The following is a 19346-nucleotide window of genomic DNA, read 5'->3' as shown; positions in this document are numbered from 1 at the left end:
CGACGGCAACACTGGGGAGGGAGTGAGCACGGAAGGGGTTAAATTACTTCTGCTACATGCTTAGATGTGCTAAACAGTGGTTTTACGCAGCACAGTGCCCTTGTATTGATTTGTTTAAATTGACTCCAGTGTCAATATTCAGAGATCCTCTCTCTTTCATTTATGGTTATTCTGCTGTCGCAGGTGCATTCTGGTATGTGTAGTCATTGTGTCACCATTTGTTGCATGAGTGACTACACTATCTTCATTTTGCCTGTATACAATGCAATAGTTATGCTGATCACTTGTTTAACAATTCATTGCATTTGGTATTCATTTATTGTGTTGATTCAGCTTTGTTACGAGTAGTTGCCCATTAATGAGCATTCATATCAATATTCAGTAAATATTGGCTACCCACCAAAGGGTAATAAATGCCTTGAGTGCATTCTAACGAGCACCAAACTTAGGATACGCTCTCTACACACTGTGTTAATATTTATTGAATACTGATATGAATCGGCATTAGTGGGCAACTACTCAAGACCGCCTGTCGGTCGAAACGTGTAATGGGATTGTGAATAAAGAAACATGATGAGTATTGCAACTGTTTCCTGAGTGTCTTTTGACAGTTTGGAACTTTTTGTGTGGTATATAATTTTTGGGGGAGCGGGGGCACATTGCTATCAGAAAGATAAACGCTACTACACACAATTGTTTTGTTTTTAAATTGATGCCCTTTGAATCTGTAAATAAAAAAAAATTGTACCCATGTCAATTTGTATGCACGCAGCACATCCAAGCACCTACAAAATTACGCAGATGCTGCGTCCTTCTCATTACAACTTTTTTTCTTGACCTGCTTATACATCATTGGCAAAGCTGTTAGGGCCCAAAGGCGAAATCTATTGGCTTTGCCAATGCTTGTATTCCATTGCAGTTTAAAAGAGACATCCTACCAACCTGGTCGTTCTACGTTGTAAATAAACATAGGGCGATCATCAGTAAGTCTTCCACGGGAGATGGTTCTCAGAGGAACTTAGACTGCAGAGGCAACACTGCAGGAACCTTGAGAGACATTGGCGAAAGCACTATAACCTCCATGATAAACAAAGCTATAAAGCTGCCATAGCTATCTACAAGCGCGCTATAATCGCCCATAAAAGAGCCTACTATCTATCCCAAATAGAGCTCGCACACAACTCTTCCAGAAAACTGTTCCAAATAGTTGACGTCTTATCCACCCCTCCTTCTGTTCCTGCGATGGAGCCATCCCAAGATCTTTGTAACTCCTTAGCTGCTTATTTTTCCAGCAAAGTCACGAACATTTATGATACTTTTTCATCATTAGTTCAGTCCAAAGATCCGGACCCTCGACCCGTTTCTTTACTAACTATTGGCCCTTCGTTCTCTTTGTTTCAGCCTGTCCTCACTGAGACAATTAGTAAATATGCCACAACTATCACCTCAGGCTCCCCTCTTGACCCATGTCCTCCATCGGTACTCAATCTACTCAGTGAAACTATCACACCCCCCCTCACCGAGATTTGCAACTCCATGTTTCTTACAGGTGAGTACCCACAGATATGGAAGAAAACTATAATCAAACCTCTGTTAAAAAAGCCTTCACTGGACCCATTGGAACCAGCCAGTTATAGACCCATTGCCTGTCTCCCTTTCCCAGCAAAAATCTTTGAAGCCCTTATGAACCGTCAACTTTCTGAATTCATTGATCAACATCATTTGCTGGACGACACCCAATTTGGGTTTAGGAAAGGTCATGGGACAGAGACAGCACTGATAAAGGCGGCTGATGAGATCAGAACAATTTTAGATCAGAATGGGGCAGCTGCCCTTATACTGCTTGATCTCTCCGCTGCCTTTGACACGGTCGATCACACCATCTTGATCGACCGTGTCTCAGCACTGGGGGTTAATCATCTAGCCAGAGATCTCATAGCCTCCTTCCTGGCCAACCGCTCCCAATCGGTGAAACTAGGCTCGTTCTACTCGCCCACTTCCTCACTACCTTGTGGAGTGCCTCAGGGATCATCGCTAAGTCCGACACTTTTCAACATCTACGTGTCGGACTTGGCGAGGGTCATTAAAACTTATGGGCTGAATCTGACCACCTACGCAGACGACACCCAACTGGTGTTGGCGGTCCACAAAAATGGGTTGGCAGTGGCATCTAGATTCCAGGAGGCCATGCTAGCCATAGGCTCCTGGATGATGATGAACTGCCTAAAACTAAATTCTAATAAAACTGAGGTTATGACCTTTGGCAATCTGTCTCCGGTATGGTCTGACATTTGGTGGCCCATTGACTTTGGCCCTCCTCCCGTACCGGTTGCCAAGGTGAAGAACCTTGGAGTCATATTTGACACTAAATTAACATTTATCCATCATGTTAATACAGTGACATCATCCTCTTTCTTCACCCTTAGGAAAATTAAAAAACTTCTCCCCTACCTACCCCCGGCAGCTGGAAGAACATTGATAACTGCATTAATATTCTCAAAATTGGACTACTGCAATGCCCTCCTGATAAATGCCCAACAACAGGTTGTGGACAAATTGCAATTAGTCCAAAATGCAGCAGCGAGAGCACTTCTTGCTATTCCCAAACATCAATCTGTTTCTGCGGCCATACGTCAACTGCACTGGCTCAGAGTCAGGAGCCGAATAAAATTCAAGGCCCTCTGCATTGCGTATAAAGCTATTCACAATTCAGGCCCTCAATTTCTGATAAATGCCTTCAGGATCTACACTCCCACGAGGTCTCTCCGTTCGGCTTCCAACTACCTTCTTCCTCTTCCTCGCACCAGAACAGTTGCCTGGGGAGACAGACGTTTTTTGGTAGCCACGGCGAGACTGTGGAATACTCTCCCTCTTACCATTAAGACCAGTCCTACCCTTTGTATTTTTCGAAAACAGCTGAAAACATGGCTCTTTGATCAATAGTACCATTCTTCATTCACTGTCACTGTATAAATCCTCTGCGCCGAGACACCTCCGGGTATTTGTTGCGCATTACAAATCCAATAAACATAAACATAAACATAAACATGAGAGAATGTTTTAAGTGATAATGATACATTCTCCCAACACTATCAAATATATACTCAAAAGGGTATCCTCACCCACTCTCTTGCGTCAGGCCTCTTGGGCTGATCACCGTCTGGTTCAGAAGTACAAGTATTTCTGTTTAAGGACCCACACCCACTCTAGACGTGGCATGCTTAATCATGGGGACTCATCCTGATCCCTAAAAACCAGAATGACTCGACCATATTCCGGGAAGCACTTTGAATAATAGTTAGTAGCTGGGGTCTTAAAGAATAAAAATACCTTAAACAACCTAGCCTTTACTGGTGGTTTCTCAGGTATGGTTAAAAAAGATATGGTCGGTAACAATGGGTAATAATGGCCCAAGACCCTATTCACTTGTCTACATGTTTCAGTCCGTAGATTGTGGCCACTAGTGGTCCTTGGGTTTTTATCAGAACAAAAACCTGCCGCAGATTTTCTGTACCCCGGACTGTCGATTTTTGGACAGTAGATAGACAAGCATTAAACATATAAAGCATGTCCAAAAACAGGCATACTATCCTACTGTTTAAGGAAAACCTCTACTTTCTTCTTACTACGCAATTAACTCCGCAAACCTAAATGAGTCGTTGACTCGGGGCATTGTCCTGATTGCCTTTAAAGAGGCAATTATTGTCCCCCTCCTGGAGAAATCAGGGGCTGACCCTAAGATACTGACTAACTACCGGCCAATCTCGCTGCTTCCGTACCTGGCCAAGGTACTCAAATCCCATGTTGCCAGAAGTCTATGTGCCTTCATTGAACAGTCAGAATATCTCAATCCTCGTCAAGCAGGTTTCCGCCCAGCTCATTCCACTGAGACAGTCATGCCAACTGTCCTGGACACTCTTCGGAACAAAATAGACAACGGGTCTCCTCAGGCCCTGGTAGTGCTGGAACTATCCGCGGCATTTGACACGGTCGATCATGACATCCTAATCGACTGTTGTGACGCCGCTGGTCTGCAGGGATCAGCCCTGAGATGGATACGGTCCTTTATGGAGGGCCGCCTGCAAACAGTACGTCTAGCTGACTTCACCGCGCCGGAAAAGAGCGTCTCCCGCGGAGTTCCCTAGGGCTCTTCATTAGCCCCTCACTTATTCAATTTGTACCTCCTCCCATTGATCTAGTCCCTAAGAAACAGGAAGGTGTGCACCTTTAACTATGCAGAAGATCTACAGCTCATATGAACTATTAATAATACCCCTGACTCCGCATCAGAATTTCAAGCCACAATGTTACATATCCGGGATTGGATGAATAACAACCAACTGAAACTCAACCTGGATAAAACAGAATTGATCCTGTTAGGAAGCACCATCAACCTTTGGAGTCCTTAGTTTTGGCCAAGCGAGCTGGGTACCGCCCCCACCACCACCACCCTCCACTCCGTCTTCCTCAGTAAAAAGTCTTGTGGTGATGATAAACAACAACCTATCAACGAAAACCCAGATCACATCAGTAACCTCGAACTGCCATCACCAAATTAGGAAAATCAGCAGGTTGCTCACAAGAGAAGCACTAATACATGCTGCTCTTGCCATGGTGATCTCCCACTTAGACTATGCCAACTCACTCTATTTTGGCATACCACTTTATCTCACTAAGAGATTGCAGTTGGTTCAAAATCAGGCAGCCAGGCTGACCTTTCAGCAACCCAGGTGGGAACATGTCTGCCCCCATATGAGGAAGTTGTATTGGCTACCCATTTCACAACGCTCTGCTTTCAAAGTGGGCTGCTTGATTTTTAAGTCCCTACATGGCCCAAGCCCCAAATTCATTTCCAACCTCATCCAAAGGCATGTACCCGTGCGCAACTTGTGCTCGTCGCACATGAATCTGCTAACCATACCTGCATATAAGCGGAAGCGACAAGGTGGTTGTAGATTTGAAGTGTTGGCTCCTGGCTTCTGGAATTCTCTACCACCCAACATCCGAGCATGCACGAAAGTCATGAAATTCAGGAGGCTTCTTAAGACCTGGCTATTTTCTCAAGTGTATGATTAACTTAGATGTGGGACAGTTATCCTGGTCTCAGCTTTCCTAAATCTAGCGTCAAGGAACCAATCGGTGAACATGTGCTCTATAAATAATTAACATAACATACAATGATTACTTTTAAATAGTTATGTAAGGTGCAGTGCAAAGTTGTGTATAGTGCCCTTTTCAAGTGCGCTGCTGGTTCCTGTAGAAGGCTAACTAAGTTAGACTTGTTTCAATATTAAGGCTCGGGCTGTTTTTGGAATGTGACGAAGGGCAACACTTTGTGCATTCTCACTTGAATTGGCCACTTCCCTGATTGGAAATCACTTCAGCATCCGTTGCCAGGTTACAGTGATGGCTACTCGAGGGAACAGACATGATGGTTATTCAAGCTATGAGGACCTGCTGTAATATTAATTAAAATAAAAAAGCTCGTGAAATAACACTGCTCTGAAATGAACCTTACCATGTCGAAACATTATTGTGGACTTATGAAATGTACATCCCACTAAGTCACTGCTGGGCTATTGTGCTGCACACATAACCACTGGGCTCCAAGTTGCCACCACAGCAGAGCCTGCTGCACATATCACTTTCTCACCCCCCCCCCCCCCCCCCCAGCATATAATATAATATTTCCTAGCTATCGTGAAGTAAAGTTAAAATTTAGGACACAGAGGCAAGGATTATGCTTTACTCTCATATTTATTGTTGAGCAGCCTTAAGAACAAACAGCCAAAGACTACAAATCCCATCTGTCTTTGTAATGATCTCAAAACAACCATAGAGATAGTCCCATATAAACAATATCAAAGGACAGCACTTCCTCTTTCTTCGGGCGAAACAGATTCCGCATTTCCATTAGTAGTCTTGTTTCTGCTCAGATCCTCCAAAGACAAAAATATGGCATCAGAGAAGGGAAAACGTCTAGTATCCCTGTCGAACAATAAAGTGGTAGGTTAATCAACCAACAGTATTCATTGACACTCTAAGCATTAAAGCTGTATCTTAGCATTACCCCGAAACCCTCCTAAAATAATATACTTAGACAACATGTAGACTGCAACTGACAGGGAGGGACGGGACTCGAGTCCAATGGGTCGGATGACCCTCGCCTCTGCATCCTTAATAGAATTGAAACTTTCCTTCACAATAGCTAGAACAGTTTATATTCTATGTCAGAACTGGAGGCTTAGATTAGGCTAGTTCAAAGCTGAACGACCACCAGAGAAGCCATGCCCAACATGGGTTTAAAATGGAAGGCCTTAGAGGTAGAATCCGAGGACCACTTCGCCGTTCTAAGAATGTCTTCTAATCGCCCACCATTGGCAAAGGCCTTGGAAGCCCTGTCTCCCCACGTTGAATGGGCTCCGAAGGCCGTTGTATCAATACCAGCTTCCTGGAGCACCCATCTCACCCAGCGTGCGATTGTGGCAGCCATAACCGCTTTGAAAGGTTTCTTCAGTGAAAAAAGAAGTTGAGAAACCCCTGGAGGTCTGTATTCTTCCGTCATCATTTCGTATGCTCTAAGGCAGCGTACCACACACAACTTGGGGTGACCCGGAAAAGCCAGGTAGTGTACCACCTTAGTGTTTGACTGTGTGCGTCGGCCTACAGTGAACAACACCCCCTCCGGTATGAACAAGCATGCCGTACCCTCCAAGGCTCGGACATCCGATACCCGTTTGCACGAGATAAGACAAAGGAGCATCGTCAGCTTACCTGTTAGGTCCTTATGAGAAAGGTAAGAGTTATCCTGCCAAGATTGCAGCAAACGCAGCACTGAATTCACATCCCTCAAGGAGGAGTACTTCGGTAGCGGCGGAAATGAAAGGTGTATGCCTCTCAACATCTAACCTATCAGAGGATGTTCCCCTACCAGGACTTCCTGAATGGGCATGTGACCTGCAGATATCGCCGATCGACTTGCATTGATCGAGTGATAGGCCAAACCTCTATAGACTAATTCCGAAAGGTAGTTAACTACATTGATCACATTGGTCCCCATGGGATCAAAACCCTATCTCAAGCACCAGCATATCCACTTCCTCCAGGAAGGTCTGTATCGCTTGACGGTAGACTCTGCCCATGCCTTCTTGATAAGGGAGGAAGCAGTCTCTGAAAGGCCCGGTACTTTCCAATGTCCCCTGTAATCCTCCAACCTTTTCAGATGGAGCTTGCCCTCTCGAACCAGAGGGTGCAAGTTGCCTCCCGCGTCCATCAGTAGAAGAGGTGTCTGGGGAAGTTGGGTTGGATAATCCATAGAATGTTCCAGAAGAACTGGATACCAGACTTGAGATTTCCAACGCAGTGTCACCAAAATGACCTCAGCCTTTTGCCTCCGGACCAGCGCCGTGAGCCTGGGTATCATGGCAAACAGGGGTAACGCCTACCCAAAAACAGGCTTCAAGCTTGCAAGAAGGCATCCGTGGCCTCCGCCAGAGGGTCCGGGCGCCAACTAAAAAATCGGGGAAGCTGGTAGTTTAGGGAAGAGGTCCACCTGACCGGGACACCACCCGGTCATCAGGCTCTGAAAGATCGACAGATCCAGTTTCCAAGCACTTTAATCCTGAAGGTGTCTGGAGTGCCAGTCTGCTGTCTGGTTGAGATACCATGTTAAGTACTCCGCCGTGACAGTCCGACCGCGATGCAGACAATAGTTCCAGAAGTTCTTGGCCAAATCTGCCAGGCATTTGGACCGTGTGCCCCCCTAGTCTGTTGATATATTGTCCATCTTCAAGAGGATGGCACAAGAGAACTTGTTGTCCGCCAGACAACTTCGAATTGCGAAAGATCCGGCCGGAAGTCACAAGGAGCTGATGTGCATAGACTGCTCGTGCTCGGACCAGTGCCCGTCTGTAGTAACATCTCCACAGCAGGCGCCCCAAACCTGATGATTGGCATCTGACTCAATCACCACGTCGGGGGCTGAACCGAAAATGGCCCTTCCATTCCAGGTCTGCATATGTCCGAGCCACCACTGGATCGCTTCCCATGCTTCCTGAGATAGGGCTATCTCCTGTGTGTAGGAGAGCCCCCGGTGCAGATGCTGCGTCTTCAGGCGCTGAAGGGCCTGGTAATGCAACGGTCCCGGAAAGGTCACCTGAATTGATAAGAGACCTAATAGGCTGCTCTATTCTCTGCTGTTCTTGTACAGCGCCGGGAAACCCTTCTGGGTAGCTGTGCGCTGAAATACAAATCCCCCCCAAAAAAATGCTAGGTGATGCTTTGCGCACTGAAAAGTTTCATGTAAGCGTGCATCTCACAAGGGAGATTACCCTTTACCTCATTCTCTACCAGGCCCATAGCCTCCACCCTACAGCGCCTACCTAGACTTCAAAGCGCAGGAGACAAATGACTGGGAGGAGAAGACAAGGCGCCGGCCCCAGTGAGCAAACAAATGCCAGACAGGGAGGGGTGGGAGCAACAGGTTTATAGAAGAGGGGACGAGAGTGTGAGAGATGGGGAGGGAGGGGTGAGACCGTAAGAGAGGGGAGGAGTGCTGGAGGTGAAAGGAATGGGGAGAAGGTGACGGGAGTGTGTGGGGTGGGAGTAGAGGGGTAAATGTGAGGTATACTGAAAGAGTGTTGATCGGGAAGGACGAGGGAAAGAGAGAAAGAGTTTAAACTGCGAAGGATGCAGCGACATAGTTAAGGCAGGGAGGGGGGCGCTATCCTCGGACTAGTAAGAAGGCTGTGGGCTCTAAACAGCCTAGAAATTATCGTAACCCCGGCCCCCAAACCGCTCTCGAGGTGGAATAGTGAAAGGCAGTCAGGAATGGGATGGGCCCCTCACGTCCCTGCTCCGGTGCTACCGCTCTCTATGCCCTAAGAAAAGCTACTACGGGCCGGCACAGTCTTGGAGAACGAGGGAACAGGGAGTGTGTGAGATGCGCATCAGGAGGTGTGAGTGTTAGGGGGTGAGAATGAAAAGTGACAATTTGAGGGGAAGTAGAGATTGGTGAATCTATGATAGAAGGAGAGGGCTGACAGTTTGAGTGTTTAGAAGTGAAAAAGTGACGAATTCGGAGAGAGATGTGTATGTATGAGGGTGGGGAGGGAGCCGTGATCGAATGAGAGATGGGAAGCAAGCGGTGAGAGGACGAGAATTAGGGAGAAAAGTGACAAAGCTAGGAGTGTGGAGAAGGTGAGGGAGAACTGATGTAAAAGTGGTGGATGCGAAGATATCAGATTAAAAGTGAGAGACACCGAGTGAGCGTTAAGTGAGCGTGTGAGCGACGATGCTTTAGAATTAAGACTGGGAGGGATGGGGAGAGAGAAGTGTCTGAGTGTATAGGGAAGTGAGAGGTCAGATTGTAAAGGATGGGAGAAACTGGTGCAATTGTGAGAGGTGGTGTAGAGAATGGGTGTTGCAGAGAGCGGTGCTAATCCAAAGGATGGGGAAAAAGTGTGAGGGATGGAAAGATATGATGGGGAGGATAGTACCAAAAGTGAGACTGCAAGAGGTGGGAGAGAGGAGTTGTGATCACTTTCGCGGCCGCTTTGATGTTCACAGTGAGCGCGGCCGGCGCACATGCACTGTATTCGATCCGCCTGCAGCTTTTGGGAGCACTTTAAAAAGCCCCTTACTTAATATCTCGCAGAGCATTGCTTACACGATAGCTAGGCGAGACCTAAAAACCCTTGTTGGCCGCAGCACCGCTCAACCATTGGACCGACTGAAGCGCACACAAACGAACAGAAGGAGAACCTGAAGGGCTAACCTAGTCAGCCGCTCGCGGAGACCGAAGCAGCACAACAGCACGATGGGCCAAGCACCATAGAAAACCAACCAATAACACCTTAGCTGCTATGGAACGTCCAGCTCCATTGCTGGACGTTCCATTGCGCAGGTGCAGTTCGAACGTTCAACGGCCGACGGCAGCACTACGGAGGTAGTGGTGCAGTCGGCCGTTGATCGTGCGCAGCACCTAAGAGGTTAAAGAAAGAAGTTGCGCTGTACTCGCAAATATAGAATACACTGTGCACAATTAGCTCAGCAATAAGCAATTTCAAAGGAAGGCACTTATCTGGCTTCTGAGCAGCAAAAAGAGGACGTGATGTTCTTTGATATTGTTTATATGGGATTATCTTTATGGTTGTTTTGTGATCATTACAAAGACTCATGGGATTTGTAGTCTTTGACTGTTTGTTCTTAAGGCTGCTGATCAATAAATAGGAGAGAGTAAATCATAACCTGAGCCTCCGGTCCTGACATAGAATTTCAGCAACACTGCACTTGCATGAGGTCGTTATGCCCTTACTTCAAACCGACTAGTGCCCCAAAAATGACAAAGGCCCTGTAGATATTAATTCAACTAATATGTTTGACTCAACTGTCTGAGGCCGTCCCTTGTGTAAATTAATGAATTGTCTAAATTCCTCTCATGTAACATAGAAATAAGTGACAGATATGCTTCCAGTATCGTATGTAAAATTCACATTGCTATATCACAGGATCATGCAAAGGACGTCGAGGCTGAAGAGAGAGCTGATGCTACTGACAACCGAACCACCTCCTGGCATCACATGCTGGCAGAACAGCAGCCAGCTGGACGACCTGCGAGCACGTACGTACCACCAACCCAGCGGTTCAGGAGTGATGTGTTCAGCACTTATTGAAGCAAAGCTTTTCTTGCTTTTCCTTATACTTCCGTCTGCAGTAATATCCTAGCAATATCAGAGTTGAAACTGCAGATGGTCCATCAATAACCAGGATACTGTTCAGTGCAAAAAAAAGTTAGCCTCCCAATACTTCCTGACTCTGGGTACTTGACTGAGCAAAAGGAAAAAGCCTAACTTAAAGGAGATGGTATAAAGGTTGAGCAGAACAAAATGGTTATCAGAGTTACAATTAAGAGGGATTGTTCATCCACAGATATGAAAGAACACTTTAACACCTAAAAGAGTTAAAATAGTACAAAAATAATACACAAATTAAATTATGTAATGAAGCAAAATGAGGAAGTTCTGTTGCAAAAGAGAGTAACCTGACTATGGGAAATATATACTGTTCGCGATCACCAACTGATTGCAAACGATATGCTGTTTATAATTTTTTAAATAAAAGAACACAGATGGGCACCAAGTTCCTGTTATAAGTGTAGCTCATTAAAACCTTGTATGTAATTTCTACCTGATCATGAATACTGGATAGTTTACAAAAACACAACTTTGAAAATGGAATTGAGGTCCTCTGTTTTCACGGTCAAGGGCTAAAGTTTTCAAGTAGCTTTAAATGCACTGAAGGTCTAGCAAAGCCAGTCAACAGCTTCATGTTAAAAGGGCCAGAGTGCTGTGGGACCCATTGGAGTGTGACCCCAAAGTCACAATGGTGCACACTACAACCATGCCAGCTCTCTTCGAGTGATCTAGATCCGACTAGTAGGCAGTCCAGCCTGTAGGAGGACCTCCGCAGATCCCTGTGTGTGTGTGTGTGTGCACCTTGGACCACTTCTTCTGGCATTCTGACCACTTAGGTTGGTGCTGGACCAGTGCTCAAACCATGCCGAGACAGACAAGTGAGTACTGGAAAAGGCAGGTGGGGAGAGGCGAATCCCTCAGGGAGAAGCAAATGTTCGTTCGTAGACAGTGTGTTCTCGCAAGGTAGTCACAACTCAACTTATTTGTGCTAGTATGTTGTTGGCTCTTGGGTATTCCTGTTCTGTTCTCTAACTGGTAGAGCAGGCTTCTTTGCGTTCTCTTGGGATGACTGAACCACGTGGGTTGGTGTGGGACTTCAAAGCAGGCAGGGTACAGTAAAGGTCAGCAGAGCTTCACACGTCATTCTAGCCTTAAAAAAAATGACCAGAATATAGCTCCACTTCAAGAAGTACCAAAACAGGGTCCACGCAGGTCTACGTTGGTGTCGGTCCTCCATAAGCTGTAGTGGTTCTCCAACTTAGTAGCCATGGCAGTTTGGCAGCAGCCCATTACCAATTGGTGTCTGCATTCACAGAATTCGAGATTCTAACCAGCTATATTAGGGAAGAGTTTTCCTACCCAGAAGGCTTTCTGGAAATGCCCGACATTACCCTGCTCCCAGAATGCACTGTGGAAGCTTGTTCCGAAGTGACAGAAAACATATCCAATCTCTATTAAGCTGCTGTGGTAAGAAGATTTGTGTATTTTCTTTCGAAAGACCTGAACACAAAGCAGCTGGGAGTGGAACAGGTAGTGGGAGTGGGCGGGTCCTTGTTGCTTATCTTAGTTCAGCAGCGTCCTCCATCTTACACTCCCCATTTATACTAAAATGATCTTTGTAATCATCTAAAGGTAACCTGACGGCAGGTTAATCGCTGTCATTCTTCTGTCCAAAACAGTTGTGATGTTCATAATAGTTATTGAAACACCAATGCCGTTATATTTGTGACTATTGACAATCCTAAAAAAGATTCAACGAGGGGGGCTTCCCTTGCCAGGTGGTCATTCGAAGAAAGAGGCAAGTAGCTTTAAACCACCAGAAATTGGGTAAAGGTGTCCAGCTGACCTTAATTACATGCATTAGGGAAACAGTACAACTTCCTTATTTGTTGGAAGTCCATACTGTTATTATATCATTTTTATTTGCAATAAAATCGTATATTTGACAGTGAAAATTAGGTGTGCAATTTATTTATATATATATATATATATATATATATATATATATATATATATATATATATATATATATATATATATATATATAATTTTTTTTTTAATTATTTTTTTTATTTTATTTTTATTATTCCAAAAACGCTCTGCTGTAAGAACTCACTCGACTGCAGGTAGGTAGAAACCTCATTTATTGCATTCTGTGAGGTCACATTCACTTCGTCATTGGCAACCCTTTTGCCTACGCGTTTCGAAGCTGTGCGCTTCTTCCAGGGCATAATTGGCGCTACGAATGCTGGAGTTTCAAAACGTTCCCACGTGTGCCAATTAGTTTTAAGGCCTCGGTGTGCCTGCTTTGTAGCTCACTGTCGAGTGAGTTCTTACAGCAGAGCGTTTTTGGATATATATATATATTCTTGTTTTTAAGGGAGTAAACCACTTATGATACAAGCTAGCAAGATCGCGCCATGTGCTGAGTAAGCCTTTGCTACTGACATATATTAGGGGAGTGCAGGTCAAAAACGTGAATCCCAGCAGGGGAAGCTCACCCTCTCCCCTTTACAAGGTTGACAGAATGTTAACAACTAAATTGGTATTAGCCTACGGCTCGGGCCTCTACAGCTGGTGTATAACAGCTAGTGTAGCCAACAGCAGTGGCCTATAATATTATACTATTCTTTTTTTTTTTTTTTTTTCTCTTGATCTAGCATGCTGTTGACCTGCAGTTAGGCAGTTTATGAAATAATCAGTCATACCTCAGAACAAAGAATGACAACACAAGAGACAGAGAAGCAGTTACACATATAGAGAGAGGATCAAAAAAATGGTCATTTACATACAAACAATAATAAAAGGTAGTGGGAATTCGAGAACATGGAAACCACACCTACAGGTGATGGAGATATGCAAATGAGTAGTGATTTCATAATGATATGGATCCGAAATGAGATGGATTCTTACAGAGATATGTAGAGGAGGTGATGCTATGCTGGAATTGTAAGGTTCTGCGAGAGGATATGTGCAGGCTTCCCTTTAGCTTTCCTTTGAAAATGGTAAACAAGGGGCTATTCTTATGCAGCCCATGTTTTGGAAGCTCTTCAAAGTGTATTTCTTCCTGAATAATGGATTCTTGTTGATGAGATGAGTCACTTCTTAAGGCCCCGTTTATTCCTGTGGTTTATGTGGTCTAATATAGTTTTGAGTAAAGGTGGTATTCCCCTCCCGCATTCCATCCCCCTCAAGGAAGTAGAGACTGTTTTAATATAAACACACCAGACGTATATTATCAAGCCAATGTTAACTTAATTGTCTCATAAGTAGGGGTTCAGATCAAGCACATCATTTTGTCACAATTAATTTCTTATATCAATGGTAAGAGCTGCAAAAATGAACTCAGGAACTCAGTTAATTACTTTTGGTCTTGTAAATGTTGGTACAGAGGACTGCAGGTATATCTTCCAGATGTGTGCTTCATGTGCCATCCAGTTCTGCTTACTAAAGATGTGTAGTATTACGGTTTTCACAGATTGTGTTTAAAATTCGGCTAGTTTGTACTCGAGAGCTCTGATGCTGCTGAACCTTCTTAATGCCTGTTGGGAGTGTTCCTCTGCAATGGTTTTGTAAACTGAATGGATTTTATTTTTTTTGCAGAGTTTTATATAGCGCGAACTAGAACCGAACCGAATCCGTTATCAGAGCGCTTTACATAGCACCAGTTACGTTACATGAGGACACACTTTCATTTTAGGCACGGGGAGATTAAGTGATTTGCCCAGAATTACAGTGGTTTTTTGGCGTCGTTACCGAGACTCGAACCCAGATCGCCTTAGCCGTTAGGCCAACCCCTCTCCCCTTATGTTTCGGTTCTGCCTCAAACCATGCAACCCACTTGCAAGAATATGTAGCTGTAACAACCCAAACTGCTGTCGAATCTCCGAACAACATTTAAGTGCAAGCACTTGCTAATCAACATTTTGGATTGTTTGAATAAATCGCCTTGAGATGCTCTAGAAAAGATGTCTCCCTTAAAAAGATGTATTTCTCTTGGAGGAAATTACTCTACGTAGGGTTCATTGACACTTATGTGGTTTATGAAGTTAATGATTAATAAGCAGAATAATTTTAATGTATTTACCTTTTTCTTTTCCATGGCAATCACCTGGTGGTTAATTAAAATTCTATCATTGATTATATAGCATGAATATTTCCCAGGGAAGTAGAGCGCTGTTACAAGGTCAAAGGCAAAGTCACAGTGAATGTGTGAATGGAGCGGTAGCTGATTTTAAGTGCATAATTGGACAGTTACTGAATTATGATGTAGTGTTCTTTAAAGAGACATTCCCCAAAATGGAGCATTATTGAGGGGCAGTCCTAATGGATACAGAGAGGTTGTTCCAGATCCTTAATGTTTAGTTGGAAAAGGCCTTGTGCCTTGTATCTGCTTTGTTGCACTTGTTCATCCCCTGCGTGGTGGTGTCCTGGCTGCAGGTGTACCGCATGCCGCCACAGATGGTGAACATGTTAGTCAATAGGAAGGCATGACCAGTTTAATGACATTGCAGATGGTGCAGCTGGTTTTGAAGTGTGGGCTGACGAACAGCCAGAGGGGTTCTATCAAGGTGAAGATAATATGGTCCTATTTCTTCATGCACTTTGTGAGGCTTGCTGCTGCATGTAGGATGGCCCTAAATGAAACCAGCGTGAAGTCTGAGAGTCCATGGAGAAAGTGCGTGAACAGCAGTTTTGAAGTTGCTTTCTGGGAGAAATTATTTAATTTTCTTTGGTAGAGAGAAATGGTTCTTAGCAGTCTTGGCTTTCTTGGTGATGTGTTGCTGCAGTGTGCCCAGGGTGAGTTTTAGGGGCTTGGTATCATTTGTTTACTTTTTTTTTTCCGGAGTTTTATATAGCGCGAACTTGACCCGAAGGTATCCGAGCGCTTTACATTAGCACCACTTGTGTTACAGACGGACACATTCATTTTTTTATTAGATACAGGGAGATTAAGTGATTTGCCCAGAATCACAAGATGTTGAGCGTCGTTGCCGAGACTCTAACCCGGTTCCCCAGATTCGAGGTCGACCGCCCTAGCCGGTAGGCCACATCCTCTCCCCTAGGTGAGAGTTGACTGGTCTGTCAATGTTCATGTTATTGACCTAAGTTTCGACCCGTTGTTGCTTGTTGTTCTGTGCAAACATCAGGAATTTTCATTTGGTTTTCCTTCGGGTAGATACTGGACATCCAGGTCGGGATAAGATGGGTGCAAGCAGTGTTTTAGGCTTTGTATTTATGCAACAGATAAACATTTAACTACAGTTGTCAACATATTGGTAAATGTTGATGATCTTTGAGAGTATAGACTCGGGGGACCCTTGTCGAGGTTAAAGAATAACTGGAAGCGTGAGGGAGCATTAAATGGAACCATGGAGAACTCGACAAGTGATAGGTATCTTTGAGACCTCAAGGTGTTTATGTGAAAAAACGGGTACTGGTTTGAAAGGTCAAGGAGAAGAAGAGAAATACATTTCCTGGAAATTTCATTTGAGGCTTTGGGGTGTGGATGAAGACTGTATCAAAGGCCGTTGAGAGGTCCGGTAATATTAGGAGACAGGTCAGAAGACCATGGTTTGTACATTTGCTGTCTTCATGCAGTGGGATCTGAAGGAGATGGTTGGTGTTGATATAATCTTGAAGTTGTGCATAGACAGATTTTTCAATAGTCTAGGAGATGAAGTGTAGATGAGTAATAAGCCGATATTTGGGAAGGTCTTCAATGCCTGATGTAGTTTTCTTCTGGACTGGGAGGATCTGGTCTGTCTTGAAAGGTTCCTGGAGGTTGGAAGGCGTTGAAGATGGCAAGACATGGTCAGACGGTTTCTCCATAGAGGGCTTTGATAAAGAATTAGGTTAAAACTTCACCTACATAAGTGGTTGGTTTGAATTGGAGGATGTCGGTGAGTAACAGACCTTTCGAAGAGGAGCATTGTTGGATGCAGCATGGGAGGAGAGGGTGTCAGGATCCAAACCAATTTGGTTTTGCCGATGTGCTGTTGGACCATTGACGACATTGCACTTGTCTGTAAAGTGGGGCTAGAAGATTCAAACCGAGGGGTGGTGAAGTGCTCAATTGTTTTGAAGAGTGTTCTGTTTTAGTAGGCAGCCTAATTGATGGTGGTGTTTAGTATTTAACTCCTTGCTTAATTTGTGCTGGTGCTCTGCACTGAATTCGTTACACTGGCACTTATGACAGTACACCACATGGTGGTGCTGTCTATTTGTGAGCCGAGCACATCAGTTTAACAATTAAATAAATATTTAGAAAATAATTTGTGTGTTCAGGCCATTTTGTTTACTGCTTTGGGTAGCATGGATTTGTCCAAACTGTCACATTTATAAGAGTGTGATGTTTAGTAGGGAGCATTTATACTGACAAGTGGCAACAGTGTCAGGCCCTGCTGGTAGTGCAAGCTGCAGTGGCCTCATGAGCAATACCTTGGGCCCTAGCACTTATTTATTTACAAATTAATTACAGACTTAGATTTGACTAATGCGATGAGTTTTCTGTGTTTTAACATGGAGGAACTCGGTAACTTAGTACTTTTGTGTTCCTTCTTCTTTCCTGAATGCCACTGTGGAAGGGTTCAGCATTACTTTTGGGGAAACTATGTGTACACATAGTTTTCCCAAAAGTAATTTAGAAGAGTGTTGACTTCAGATGTGGATTTGGTAGGGCGAGAGGGGAGTTTAATCTTTGGAATGTCCGTGGAGAACTCTTTGAAGTATCTGAAGGTTTGTTATCTATTTTTGGTTTGACCTTTGATGTGCAGGGTGAGGGCTATGGCAAGGTGGTCGGTCCAGTTTAGGAGTGTGGGAGGATTGTACTGAATAGTTTGTGGTACTGAGAAGAATGGATGTGGCATTTGAAATGTATTTATTTGAAGGTTTTATATAGCGCGAACCAGACCCTTGTAGGTATCAGAGCGCTTTACATGGCACATAACGGAAACCGGTACAGGCATAAAAACAAATTCTATATAGAGGTGATTCCAATACAAGGTGCTCAATAATACAGACAAGTAATTCTATTACAGTAATAAGTAAATAAATCAAGTGAATTTGGCCATGAGAATTGCTTTCACTTTTTTTTAGGTCTCGCCTGCGATTCGCAGAGCGAGTCTTTTGTAATCGTTTCAGGCATTTTTTCTTTCAAGGACTAGGCAGAGCGGACAAGAGGCTGTTACGCGCACGCAACCTGCCGGAATCTGATCAGGTCGCGTGCATGAACACGCGCTCCGATTCCGGCAGGCTCTTCCCAACACGCATACAGCCCAACCCCCCCGCCGCGCATACACACACATACAGCCCCCCCCCCCCCCGCCGAGCATACACACACGCACACACAGAACCCCCGGCGCTTACACACACACACACATCTCCTACCTCATCTCAGCGTGTCTTCTCGCTCCCTTGCCCCCGCTCCTCTGGTCCGCGCGCCGGCTCCTCTGTGGTGCAGTTCCGTGCTTGTTCTAATTATCCGCAGAGCGGGGGGAGTTGCGGTTCAGGGTTCTCTCATCGTCTGGGCCCGCAGCGGCAGCAGCGTTAGGACCGGCTTTCCTCGGAGTCCGTGTAGGGCGGGACTCCGCCGCCAGGCCCTGTCCCTGGTGCAGCGCCCACCCGGGGAAGAGGACGAACAACAGACTCCAGCGGGCGGACCAGCAAATAGCGGACCACGAGGGCTGGGGACACCCGCAGGCTGACAGCTGCTTCACCACACCCGCGGCCAAAACAAGGAGCCGACCACTGCCGGAGCCCAGAGAGGAGACCGCAGCCACAGGAGGTGCGGTGATCTCGACTTCCGGTTCCGGCCGCGGAGGAGCAGGAGCTCCGGAGCTCCTCCGCGGCTGCCCTACCTAATTTCCGATCCCGATCTCTAATCTGGGCCCCCGGCACTGCATACTGCGTCGGAACACCCGGTGCCTGCAGTGAGATAGGAGCGGGATGCGGGCGAGGGCGCTAAGTGGAGGGGCGGAGCAACAGGTGGGGGTCTGCCTCGGCTCCCGGTCCACGCTCTGCTCCGGCACGGCTCCTGGCCACTGGAGAGCATTCTCCTCGACACCGATGCTCCCTACCTGAACCAGAGAGTGTGGGGCACTTGCAGGGCTGCTCCGATCGTTGCTGGTGCCGTGGGAGCGGTGAAAATCTGCAGTGCGGGGGAGAAGGCGGCGGCGTACAAAATGGCGGTCGCAACCTTGCCGAGAGCGCCGACAGCTGCTATCCCCAACAGGAGGTACGGTTGAAGGTCGCAGCACAGAGGCAGACACAAGCTTTACAAAACCCAGGTGCTTCATTAGCGGCATTTCACTGGAGGCAGTCCTCATAACGATATTCCTTCCCGCGCATGCCTGACCTTTAAATGGCGGCTGGCGGCGACCTGCAACTGGCGATCGGCTCCCCCTATTGAGCTTCTGAACCCAACTCTCACTGCCCTCACACACCAAAAGCTGCCCCTGATCTTAAGAATTGCTGGATTCTTCCACTTGGAGCGCTGAGGCTGTCGACATTACCAGACTGCCCCGGGGTCACGCAAGACTGATCTGTGTAGGAAATGGGACCCCCGGCCGGCCAGGGCTGGCGCCACAGCCAGTCGGAGACCGCCACTCCTATATAAAGTCGACCCCTGCTCGCCCTCTAGGTAACGCGGCG

The 19346-nt window shown here is 45.8% G+C and overlaps 1 protein-coding gene across 2 annotated transcripts in view; it reads left to right on the top strand.

Moving 5' to 3' along the window:
• Positions 1 to 19346, top strand: part of UBE2T (ubiquitin conjugating enzyme E2 T) — a 130997-nt gene that overhangs the window by 26495 nt on the left and 85156 nt on the right. For both annotated transcript variants that reach the window (XM_078644171.1, XM_078644170.1), the window contains exon 2: positions 10509 to 10621. In XM_078644171.1, the coding sequence (XP_078500297.1) occupies positions 10513 to 10621 (109 nt within the window). In that variant the 5' untranslated portion in view covers positions 10509 to 10512. The remainder of the gene's footprint in view (positions 1 to 10508; positions 10622 to 19346) is intronic.

Source organism: Lissotriton helveticus, chromosome 5_1, assembly GCF_964261635.1.
Source record: "Lissotriton helveticus chromosome 5_1, aLisHel1.1, whole genome shotgun sequence".
Classification (NCBI taxonomy): Eukaryota; Metazoa; Chordata; class Amphibia; order Caudata; family Salamandridae; genus Lissotriton; species Lissotriton helveticus.
Note: the sequence above shows the minus strand (reverse complement) of the source record. Positions and strands in the feature narration are given on the sequence as shown.